The sequence below is a fragment of the Podarcis tiliguerta genome (assembly GCF_965153285.1).
Source record: "Podarcis tiliguerta genome assembly, chromosome: 16".
Classification (NCBI taxonomy): domain Eukaryota; kingdom Metazoa; phylum Chordata; class Lepidosauria; order Squamata; family Lacertidae; genus Podarcis; species Podarcis tiliguerta.
The window spans coordinates 3658631-3670805 of NC_139549.1; the positions used below are offsets into that span (position 1 = coordinate 3658631).

The window sequence follows — 12175 nt, forward strand, 5'->3', positions numbered from 1 at the left end:
GCTCTCTCATGGCGGAGGACCCCGAGCCGCTGCTTCCCTCCCGAGCCGGGCGAACATGAAACCCGGGAAATTTAAGGGACATCATCAATAAGGGACAGCAGTGGGACACAGCGCTGGGATAAGGGAGTTTCCCACCAAATAAGGGACGGTTGACAGCTATGGTGTGTGGCCTGGGGTGAGTCCCGAGGGCCGGGTAGAGATCCCTTAAGGGCCACCATACTGGCCTAAAGAAACAATGTGTGGGATTACCAGCCTCATGTAACCAACGTACTTAAGTCAAATTAATGCATGAAGGGGGAGGACCATGGAGTAAGCTGTCCTGGCACGCTTGGCTCACCTTGGTTGCAATAAAGATATCGTATATCGTAAATTAAAGTGTTCTCAATATAGTTAATCTTATTTAATATACACACTTAATTGCTTTAATATATTTCTTTATTAAGCCAAATATAATACACAAACAGATTTATGCACTTTCACTCTCAATGAAGACTTTGTCCCTGTCAAGATAAAAAGGCAATACTACTAATTTTACCTGAACTCATCATGTAAAGAGGTCTGAGCTGGTTGCTGCAACCAGCTCAGACTGCATGGCTCTTACAAACTATTCTTATGTTCCTATGTCCATAATTTAGGAACTTTTCACCAGTATAACAAGCCGTTTTACAGCCTATGCAATTTTTTCTGAATGCTGTGTGGAAAAGCACATGAATCTGTCCCTTTGGAGAGCGTGTGGTCTTTTTTTCTTTTTTTGCTGGGGGAAGATGGGACTATTTTGGAACTCACTCACTCACAAGGCCATATTTTTAAAGGTCTAACAGTCTATATTTCCACGCTTTACTTTGCAGCATATTTTGTGACTTCAAATCTCTGCTGGGGTTCTCTCACCAAAGATCACTTGACCCAAACTTGGATCTTGGCATCCAGGAAATCTCCTTTTATACTGTTATTGATTATGGTAGAATTAGCAAAAGTTAGAATGAATGATGGTTTGATTAAACTGTGCCAAACATGGAAATTTCTGTACTTGGCCTATGCTGGGGAGCCAGACCAGCCTGGCAAGGCAGGCTGTGTGCAGCCATTAATAAACATAGAATAGTCATTACCCTAACAACAGGTAAGACATTCAGCAGCAGACAAGGAAGGGGAAGGTTGCCAGGAAAAAAAAGTGTCTTTTAAAATGAGGTTCTGAGCAGCAGCTTTTGCAAAGGAGGGGCCAGAAGTCCATGCAGCAACTGGCTGGAGGAGGCTGCACCGAGAGACTGGGGGTGGGCATGACTGACTGCTGCATTGGACCCAAGCTTGCTGAAGCTTTGAGGTGCAACGAGAGACACTATTGGGATATAATATTCTGCAGCACATCATAGACTCCAGGTGTAAAGATGTGTGAAATAAGCCATATTTCTTACAAGACACTAGCCTCCGCTGTGCCTCAATTTTCCCAATGGAAATGCAACAATGGCTGAGTGCCTGGAACCGTCTGAAATTTTGCTACAACTTGCAGAGATCGGGCTTTCCCTTGCTGGAGGGAACAGATGCTGGACAGCTATCTGGATGTTGTGCGCTGAGCAGGAGAGAATGGATGCCTAGAAGTCTCCCTCCAGCTTTCATTCATTGACTAAACAATTTCAATCTATCTATTTCAGTTTATTTTTCCCAATCCTAAATTTAGTTATCCCTATTTCTCCTTCAGCTTGTGTGTGTGTCTTTTTTTTTTTTTTTTTTAAAGAAGCCCATTAAGATACGCCAACATTTTAGTTTGCATTTCTCCCAACTGTATGCAGTTTTCCAAAATGCACATCTTTGGAAGCAATTTTTCCAACTGCAGATTTTTCTAGGTTATTTTCACTAATATACACATTTTTGTGCACAGATGCAGAACTGCATTGCAAAATTAGGTGTAGGAATTTCAAAAGGTAAGTGAGCCAAAACGCAGGTATTATTTTAGAAAGTGTTAGGTATGTTCACAGTAAAATGTGAACCAAACTGAATTTCTACCCCTTTCCTACTCCACCGTGGCATTCAAAATGGCAGACCGTACAAGGCCAGAAGTCTTTCCCCTGCTTATCAGGTTGAGCCAGTCCTGGAAGCTGAAGGGAAGCCCCTCCTCCCCACTTATTTAAGCAAATGCATATCCTGCATTTCCATCCACATTGGCTAACAATATAAAATCCAAGAAACAATATCAAAACCTGTAGTGGTTCTAGGGGTTGCTCATGCATAAGCCGGTGCAAACACCTGGCTGGATTGCCTGAGTGAACCTTCTCTGTCCGGACAGCCACTCACCCGTGGCTGTCTCAATCGCTGGCAGAATCCGTCAGTGGGCGTTTCTTAAACTTCTTCCAGCAAAGAAGCTCTTTGACGCCTAGTCTTCTCCTACTCTCTCTGCGCGAAAGCCTTCTACGCAAGGAGGGCGTGGGCAACGGAGGACCCCTACTCTCCCCGCTGGTCCCCGGCAAGGAGTCATGGGACCGCCTCGCCGCTTCCCCCACCTGCCCCCCTTCTCCACTGGTGCTACGCTGATTCTCTTCCCCAGAAGATGGGCTGCCTCTCCCAATCCTGGGACGCTCTCCAGAAACCCTCTGGATTTTGCTCTCTCTGTCCGGCACTGATGGCAGTTCCCTGACAAAACCCAATAAAAACCAACCAACCAGGACTCCTGGTGTTATTTTTGAGGATACTGCCTGTCAGCTATGGTGCCCCCACCCAAATAACCAATGAATCATTTTGTATGAGGTTTGTGGCATCCAGAGAATAAATTATTGCAAGATGACTGTGGCACTAGATGCCACTGCTTACTACAGTCGTCTTTGGATGCCATATAATTTTGCTTCCTGTGGAGTAAGGTTCCAAAGAGTTATTGCAAAAATATCAGTTATTTCTTTACAGTATTCTGAAAATGAACATGGCAATCACAGAAAGATTGGGAGCACCCAGTGATGAGGCAGGAATCAACATTTAAAACAAACATTATGAAAAGAGGCAGCTTGTTCAAGTTGTAAATATTTTATTGTGGCTATAAAATTGGAAGGTCTAAAACAAAGCACATGCACTGCAGACCTCTATAAACATTTAATCAGAAATCAATATGTTCTCGAGTCATACTTCCATTATGTTTCAAGAATTATATAGCATAAAATTTTTAAACATTTTCTCTACATTTTTTATAACACTTCTAGTAACAGAAAACAAAGTAACAAATGCTTTAAAAGTTAATTGCTAGCTCCAGAGAAAGTAAGATGTGCCTAAGAACTGTTGGAATCCATGGGGCTTAAGTCAATTTTGTGACATCTCATTCCACAGTACTTAGATGTGATTAGCTTTTTCTGTGGATGAGGCTACTGGTTACAACATCCTTCCCCAAGCTGGTGTCCCGTCCCCCCCCCCCCATTTTTTGGACTACAACTCCTATCAGCCCTGGGACTGATGGGAGTTGCAGTCCCAAAATCTAGGAGGTTCAGTTGCAAACCTTTAGCTTTTTCCTTCTTTTAATTCGCATGGCAGTAATAATATTGCCTGAAATTTTTCCATTTGGAATCAATTTATCATAGTTTGTTCTTAAGGACATTTCCCTCTGGCCCAATTTAAACTGCTGTTGGGTCTCATTTCGCCTCTGCATGCAACATTAAGCACACTTGAGATTCATTGCCCGGGCACACTGTACAGGTAACAGCTCAGAGTCCCAAATTTAATGTGAGCCTGACTACATGAAATGCCACATGGGTGTATTTTCTTGCATGCCCAATATTGCATTTAAATCAGGCCTCAGATAAAGCAGCAGCTCTCTATCCACGCTGACAAGTGAAATTTACAAGACTAGATTTTACATGTACCTGAATTAAAAGCCTGTACTCTTAACTGCAAATAAAAGCACTGAAAAATGTTGGATGGTTTTAACAGGTTAAACCATACCCCCTCTAAAACATCAAAATACTGGGTATAATGAGAAAAACATTCTAGGGAGGGAGGGAAACGGGAAATAATAAACATTTGAAAACCAATATCTAAATCCGCTCCTTTGGTTCACTGATTTTTCTCCGTTTGGGAACTGAGTCTTCACCAGAAAAGAACTCAAGATGATAAACCTTTTTAAAAAAGACAATGAAGTATTATTTAGTCAAACTCAGAGCAGAACCATTAAAATCAACATACTGACTTACTCTAATGCACCTAAATATTGTCAGGTAGAGCCCAATAATGCTGAGTTACAGAGAACAAAGAACTTTTTGTCCTCTCTGCTGGTTTTTCAGTGAAGGGTTTGCTACAATTGCCCTATAAACCATGCATCTGTGATATGTCATTGATCAAATGGGAATTTCAATTCTATCTGATCAAATAGGAACTATGCACTTTAACTGAGCAGAACTGTAAATCAGCCTCCTCCCACCCACCCACCCCAAAGCCTGACACCAGGACCAGGCTGTCATTGATGACCCTGGTGTCAGATTCCTCATCTGTAGGGGATGAGAACGAGGACTCTGAAGCAGAAGGGGAAAGGGCATGCAGGGCCAGCCCCAGAAGCACTCTCAGCCTGAGGATGTGGCACTGCCATTCTGTCTCAGAGGACTCCCCTGGAGAAGACTCAGGAAGGCCTGTAGCTCCCCTGCTTATCACAGTAGACCAGTGCTGAAGGCCGGGTCCTTTAAGTAGAGCAGCATCTTGCAGCACAGATGGCTATATCAATTAGACTGTCCCTGCCACTGCTATCGCTGCTGCTGCTGCTACTACTACTGCTATACAGTGGTACCTCAGGTTACATATGCTTCAAGGTTACATACGCTTCAGGTTACAGACTCCGCTAACCCAGAAATAGCACCTCGGATTAAGAACTTTGCTTCAGGATGAGAACAGAAATCGCAAAACAGTGGCGCGGCAGCAGAGTGAGGCCCCATTAGCTAAAGTGGTGCTTCAGGTTAAGAACAGTTTCAAGTTAAGAACGGACCTCCGGAACGAATTAAGTACGTAACCAGAGGTACCACTGTGTAAGGTCTCAGTTTCAGCTTGTTCTCCTTGCTGGAGAAAACTCAGAGCTCCATGTTCCCCAGAGCACAGGCTGAACCCTGCCTTGCATCCATCCAGCCTGACATTTTCCGCACCTTTTCTGGATTTTGCAGTGCTGTTCTCCAGCCAAGTATTGTGTACAAAAAATGCGTACACTGTGGCAAAGTGCACATATTATGCACAGATATTCCCCAGTATACACAAAAATGTGTGCACTTTTGTGCACTTTGCCCCAGTATACACAAAAATAGGCATACTGGGACAAAGTGAATAAAAGTGCACAAATTAGTCAAAAAGAACATACAAAAGAGCATTATGTTAGGAAAAATTGCTTTGCAAAAATGTGTATATTCTGCAAATGTGTATAAAAAGGTAAAGGACCCCTGACCATGAGGTCCAGCCGCGGACGACTCTGGGGTTGCGGTGCTCATCTTGCTTTACTGGCCGAGGGAGCCGACATTTGTCCACAGATAGTTTTTCCGGGTCATGTGGCCAGCATGACTAAGCCGCTTCTGGCGAAACCAGAGCAGCACATGGAAACGCTGTTTACCTTCCTGCCGGAGTGGTACCTATTTATCTACTTGCACTTTTATGTGCTTTCGAACTGCTAGGTTGGCAGGAGCTGGGACTAAGCAATGGGAGCTCACCCCGTCATGGGGATTCGAACCGCCGACCTTCCGATCGGCAATTCCTAGGAGCCACCCAAATGTGTATATTAGAAGAAATTGACACTGAAATCCAGATAAATTTTCATGAGGACTTTAAAAAAGAATTTCACAATTAATGCTCACTCTTCCAAGCAGTGGGTGGGGTTTGCGACTTGGCATGGGCTTCCCGTGCCAGGGTGACACCCCCTTTAGTTGCTCCACCCCCTCCCCGGCTACCCAATCGGCTGCCGGCTGGGGGGCAGAGCAAAGACCAGGTAGTGCAGGCTCCAGCCGACCATCTCTCCATTCAGTCTTTGGAGATGTAGAAATGTGGAGAAATCAACGGAAGGCTGGAAAAAATGAGGGGAATTGAGGGAAACCAAAACTGTCAGACTTGCCCATCCCTAACAGCAGGTAATACTCACCATTGTCCTAGATCTCAGGGTAAACAGGTTATGAAAAAGGAGGCCATAGAACTCACTACCTGCCAGGAATACCTTAGCTCCAACCAAACTTTAACTAGCAGAGACAAAAAGAGCAAGTCCAGAAAAAGCAAAAACTTGTGTGTAGGAAAAGGATGTCACCATACTGGTTTCTGGAGCTGTCTTACAACATAAGTGGCTGTTGAGGGTCCTCATTGCACAAGTTGTATTGAAGAGACATATATTTTAAACTGTCTGTCTCTCAGCAATTGTTTGGGCATCCCTGGGTTATTTGGCTCTTTCTCACTTTGGGAACTGCTGTTTCTGCTCTGGTCAGCCTCCCTGCCTGTGAAGCGGAAGCTCTGAAGATGCAGACTGGGTGACAGCCAGCACCGTCTGCAGCTTCAGAGGCTCCAGCTGGGAGGGAGAATCCAGAAGAAAGAAACACATCCCACCTCCACAAACCACATTTTGTTCTGTGCAGCCTCATTTGTTCACTATAATGGCTGCAATTGAAGGCATCATTTTGTCCACTTAAGGCCACAGTCCTAGGCACCGTTTGAACCCCAATGAAGCACAGTGGGGCTTCACCAAGTAAACATGCCTAGGGCAAGGTTGCACAGCAGGGCTCACTCAAATCAACAGGACTGACATGAGTGAAAACACAGTGGACGGCAGCCCTATAAAGTCACCTAATTTTCCAATATTGTACTTGCCCCTAAACAAAAAACAGTGACAAACCAAGGCTTCTGGTTTTGCATAGAAATGTTGGATCCATAAAGACTGGAGATGGGGGCACCCACAGCAAGAACTCTTGTTACTTTCCTCATAATTCATGGAAAGAACTTACTGGCTTGCCCGATTCTGCATTTCTTCTCTTCGGGGTTTCTCTGGGACACTTTGCTGCTAACTGAATTTTGTTGCTGCCTCCCTTGTCACCCTTGACAGAGACAGAAGAACCGTTAGCTCCAGGAGAGAGGTCTGCAGATGGCTATTAAGAAGCGTGCTGTGCATCCGTAGGCTGTTACTCTTCCTCAACGTGTGTTAAAAAATTAATGAAGGACTCTTTAAGAGTGGCGACAGTAAGGGCAAGCCTAAGCTTGGTCATGACAACATTATGATTTACTTTCACCGCTGTACATCTGAAGGGCATTTCCTAAGATGCTGATTCTGGTGGAATCTTCCCCCACAATGTCTATAAGGTGAAAATGTCAGTAAAGCAACTGGCAGATGCCTACGAAGGTATGTTTCTGTACTGAACAGAGTGAAACTAGGAGAGGAGTGAGGGTAGAAACAACCTTAGTTTGATGGACAGAGAGTGGGGATGGTCCCTCACAGTGTCTGTAAAAGAGATGAGCTGAAATTTTTACACAACTTTTTCAGCTCAAAAGCAGGACTTTCTGGGTTGTATGGTTTCATGCAACTTTCTTCCTAGGTTTCAGAGTCCAAGGCCTCCTTAGAAGCAAAAACTTGCAGTAATCTAGTCCTGCAGCTTGTACATAACTCAGCTTCTTACATTTTTAACATTACCTCCCTCAAAATATTGCTGTGGACAACAATAGCTTTGTCTATCTTTCACAAAGCCTAAGCTCTGGTATTTTATTGTTGAAAATTAACTAATGAATATGCTGCCCTACTGGTGCTACTACTATTTATAATAAATGTTTAGGTTACCTCCAGACTGTTATTATTTTGTGGGATGGATTCAATGGCATATCAGGAATTTAGTTTTATGCAATTTAAGTTGATTTAAAGCACTCTGGAGCAACAAATCCACTTTAAAAAGACAGCAGACCCTTTGTGGTAAGGAACGTGATGGGGAAATGCATTAAAAAAGTGTGGGATGAATGATCATTTGATGGGAAGAGGTATATAATCTCCCTGCAAACAAATCAGAATAAATGCTCAATAAATAGAGCATCTGAAGGAGCCCTTAATTAGTGCCCAAACATGCTGGACGTGAACACGGCAATGGCATGGCCTAAATCAAATATTTTCAAAGAGCTTAGTATGAAACTGTGAGACGAAATTGGGCTGTGATGCTGCGCTTCCAGGTTCAGCTGTGCAGCTTATCACGTGGCCTTACGAAAATCACAAGCTTGCTGGGAGGATAACTAAGGCAATGCATTTGGAGTACTATTGGGGGAGGGAATGCTATGGAAATAAATGAATACATTATCAAAAATAATAGAATTAATAATCATCCTGACTGCAACTTGTGCAACAGTAGCAAAATTGAGGTAACCTGAAAACTGATCTAAGCCTTAAAGAACAGGATTTGTACTGTAAAAATCTAAGTTATGCATCCCTTAAATTTTTTATCTCATTCAGATCATGCAACAGAATAGTTCGTTAATTATTTTAAAAATGACACTAACTGTGTTGCCTTTAAACCTCCTTCCACTTCGGGTCTTTCCCTCAGCTACTTCAAGTTCTGATGTCTTATTAATTAGATGTTCCACCTAAAAACAGTTAAACAAACAAAGAGAACAGCTTTTTAAAAGAGAACAGCTTTGGTTTGGGCTCTTGGAATGAGGACAAACATATCTACACAGTTTTGTATGTGATTTTGCCAAATATACACCCATACAAACAATATCTACATACATTTTGCAGGAACTCTTCCGCTAATTGTCAGATTGTGTTGCACTTGTTAAATCTAGTAAACATTTATCCAGCCACAAGAAAGTAAATCCAAAAAACTAAATGAGAACCAAACATTGGTACAGAATAAAAAGGCAGCTTTATACCTGAGAACTATTGATGGATAAAGTTTGGCTATCTTCTATCCTCATGTCTTCATCTTCTTCACACACTAAATTAAGTTCTGGGAATGGCATTGGAAGAAAATTGTACAAATTCTCAGAACACTGAATAAACAAAGAGTTTATATTTCTGTACATAAGTAGAATGTTCTTAAAAGAGGATTGAGAGATACATTGACAAGGCTCTAGTCTTCTCTGAGTGAGAGGCAGGCCTCCTCCAGAAGGTGCAGGCAGTTGCTAAGGAGACAAAAACTGCTGAAGATATTAACTGTGAGGAATGTGGTCCTTCCTCCTCTGCTGTCATTGCAAGTTCAGGATGTGAAAGTAGTCTAAACATGTGGGAAGGTTCATTCTTGGGGGGAAAGGACATCACTAAGTGGTAGAGCACACATATTGCATGCAGAAGGTCCCAGGTTCAATCTTTGGCATCTCCAGGTAAGCATGGGAACAATTTCTGCCTGAAATCCTGTGGAGCCACTGCCCATTGGTGTAGACAGTACTAAGCTAGATGAACCAATGAATGTGACTTAGTCTAGGGCAGCTTCCTATGTTTCTATAAAGCAAGGGTTGTAGCTCAGTGGTAGAGCATCTGATGTCCAGGTTCAATCTCTGGCATCTCCAAGAAGAGCTGGGAATGACCTCTTGCCTGAAACCCCGAAAAGTCATTGGCAGTCGGTGTAGGCAATACTGAGCTAGATGGACCAATGGTCTGTCTTGGTATTTAACAGCTTCCTGTGTTCCTATCGTCTAACCCAAGTCCTGAGCAGAGCGTCATGCACGGTTTCATAAAATTAAAGAGGTGTGCAGAAAAGGTGTTGCCATGGAGAACACATCACCGTGTACCAATATGAAAGCAAAACACTCCTAGATAACATATGCTCTGTGTACCTTTAGTCTGAGGAACCCTGTGTGTGCTTTGCTGCTCCCTCATTCTGTTTTCTGCAATAAAATCTTCCTGTGTAAAGAACACAAACAAGAACGTCTTCAACAAAGCTGAAAAGTACCTGTAAAAACATTTTGTTAAGGATAGGCAATGCAAATACTGTCAAAATTTCAAATAATAATAACTCCATACATCATTACAAAACTATAAAAATAAATTTCAAACCCTTACATCCATTTTATCAAGATGCTGTGGCTTTGTGGAAGTCAATGCCTTCCCTTGCCTTAATAAGTCTGCATCGATGCACTCCATTCGATCTTTTTCCGTCGTCACTTTAACTTTCATCGTATGAAAAGGGGTTGGAACCTCACCAACACTTAGATACATTGGCTCTCCCTCAAATGCCACTGCTTCACAATGACCCTCTTTGAATCCTGGAGGGTGGTAATCAGGAGGCGTAACTAAAAAGGAAAGTTGGTGATATTCCATAATGGGAAACATTTGTTTCGTCAGCAATTATTCTGACATATCGATGTTGAACAGAATTAAAATTTGAAATGGTACCTTCATCGTAATAGAACAGCTTCATCGTCAGACAGACATCACCAGGCAGAGGGCCCAGGTTCTGCATCAGGACATAAATCTTTCGTAGCATCAGGATACTAGCTTTCTTAGTATTTGTACACGTGTTGTTGGAATTACTTCCATTGTTTTTACTAGAAAAAACAAAACCATCCATTATTTGAAAGCAAGGACAGCTGGTGCCTCTATTAGCAATACTGGAAATGGAAACAGGAGCCTTCTTACATCCCTAGCCCTTACCCACAAAGAGTGGCTTTACTCTCCTTCTTCCCATCCTCCGCTCTCCTGATCTGTCTAAGCAACATGCCCCAGCCCACCACGGTTTAAAACAGTCAGGACCCACTATTGACTCTGAGCCTGATCTGAACTAGATAACAGTGGTAGCATTACACTCCCCACATACAAACACATGGTAAAGTATTTAAGAAATTTTAAAATGCATGTTTGGGTTAAAGGTAGGTCATGGGCTGAAAACGCTGAAGACAATTGTTTAAAGTACTGTATATTCTGGAAGTCAAATCCATTAGGTACAGGAGAAATTGGGAACCGATAAAATTGCATATTTGCTATTTGATAATATTTCCTGAGCCTTTCTAATAAATGTGACTAGAAACCAATTGAGGACAGATTGTTATTGAGCATTTGTTCTGCAACAATTAAATGCCTTCTCTTTGGTGAACACAGGGACATATTAACATCCAGTTTCTAGAATCAAAGAATACATGTTGGCTTTTCTCAGCTTGCAAGAACAGCCTGGCAGAGAAATGTCTTGTATAACTGCCTGATGAAAACAGTGGGGTGGGAGAGGAGAGAATACCTTGTGAAATCCATAGATGGTCCTTGATCGCTGTATTTGAACTTAAATTGGTAGCACTCTGTAACAGTCTAAACACAAAACATAGTAGTTACGTATCAAGTGCCGAAAATTGGAAACAACAAGCAGAATGCAGCACCAAATCTAATAAATCCTCCGCCTTTGAATGTCCTCCAGTAAGCTCAGGGTGGAGGGCATGGGCTCTCTTTCCCCTGTTTTATTGTCATAACAACCCAGTGAGGTAGGTTAGGCAGAACGAGAGTGACAGGTTCTGAAGTGAGTTTCATGGCTGAGTGGGGTGTTGAATCCAGGTCTCCACAATCTGAATCTAAGCACCTTGGCTCTCAGGAGTAATGTATACTGATAGTTAATACTTTTAAACTCACTGTATCTAAAGTGAACAAGCAATATGGATACTTAACTGCACTACTGAACGCAATGGGTTGCATCTGGTATTGGTCCTAGACCCACAAAAATTAATCAACATGACTAACTTATGTATATCAATTTCAACCTAGCTGGATACCACTCATTGGACTGAAATCTCTTTTAGAGCCTTTGATGACAGAAAGGCTGGGTTTGACTCTTTTAAATAAACTTCATCCAGAGTGGATATTAATGATAGCTTCCAGGCCACCCAAACTGTCAATTCACAAGCCAAACCAGCAATTTGCTTCAAGGCTTCCCTGCACCATTCTCTTTCATGGAAGAAAGATCCACTTTCTTTAAACAACATCAGTATAAAAAAATGGAATGTCCTTCATCATGGAATTTGATTTGATGCTGGCCTAAGTACTGCAATCCAGTTTTAATCCCTTTTTCATTACCAGCTTTCCTTTGTGATCATTTGGATATTCTTTCTTAAAAAACAATGCACACTTTTCTAATGGAATTAGGGTCAGCAGAAGCAAATAATAAGAGAAAAGATTGCCATAAAGTCTGGGCTGCAACATTTAATATGTAGAATTCATCTTCTTTAATATTATTCTAATTATCACATCAAATAGAGGAAGAGTGACACCTAGTGGCTGGATTTTTTTACCCTTATCTGTGGCAAGGGA

General features: G+C 42.3%; 1 protein-coding gene and 1 long non-coding RNA gene across 8 annotated transcripts in view; one reads left to right on the forward strand and one right to left on the reverse strand.

The window, feature by feature from the left end:
* On the forward strand, nucleotides 1–8442 carry LOC310666299. The gene is made up of 3 exons (XR_014505866.1): nucleotides 1–175; nucleotides 1874–1916; nucleotides 7019–8442. It is a non-coding gene; the product is annotated as an uncharacterized lncRNA (long non-coding RNA).
* Nucleotides 2988–12175, reverse strand: part of HORMAD1 (HORMA domain containing 1) — a 26155-nt gene continuing 16967 nt past the window's right edge. For all 7 annotated transcript variants that reach the window (XM_083416700.1, XM_083416703.1, XM_083416702.1 and 4 more), the window contains 8 exons: nucleotides 11118–11185; nucleotides 10283–10434; nucleotides 9950–10179; nucleotides 9724–9790; nucleotides 8821–8897; nucleotides 8449–8532; nucleotides 6921–7010; nucleotides 2988–4085 (listed from right to left, as the gene is read on the reverse strand). In XM_083416700.1, coding sequence (XP_083272826.1) covers nucleotides 4005–4085; nucleotides 6921–7010; nucleotides 8449–8532; nucleotides 8821–8897; nucleotides 9724–9790; nucleotides 9950–10179; nucleotides 10283–10434; nucleotides 11118–11185 — 849 coding nt within the window. In that variant the 3' untranslated portion in view covers nucleotides 2988–4004. The remainder of the gene's footprint in view (nucleotides 4086–6920; nucleotides 7011–8448; nucleotides 8533–8820; nucleotides 8898–9723; nucleotides 9791–9949; nucleotides 10180–10282; nucleotides 10435–11117; nucleotides 11186–12175) is intronic.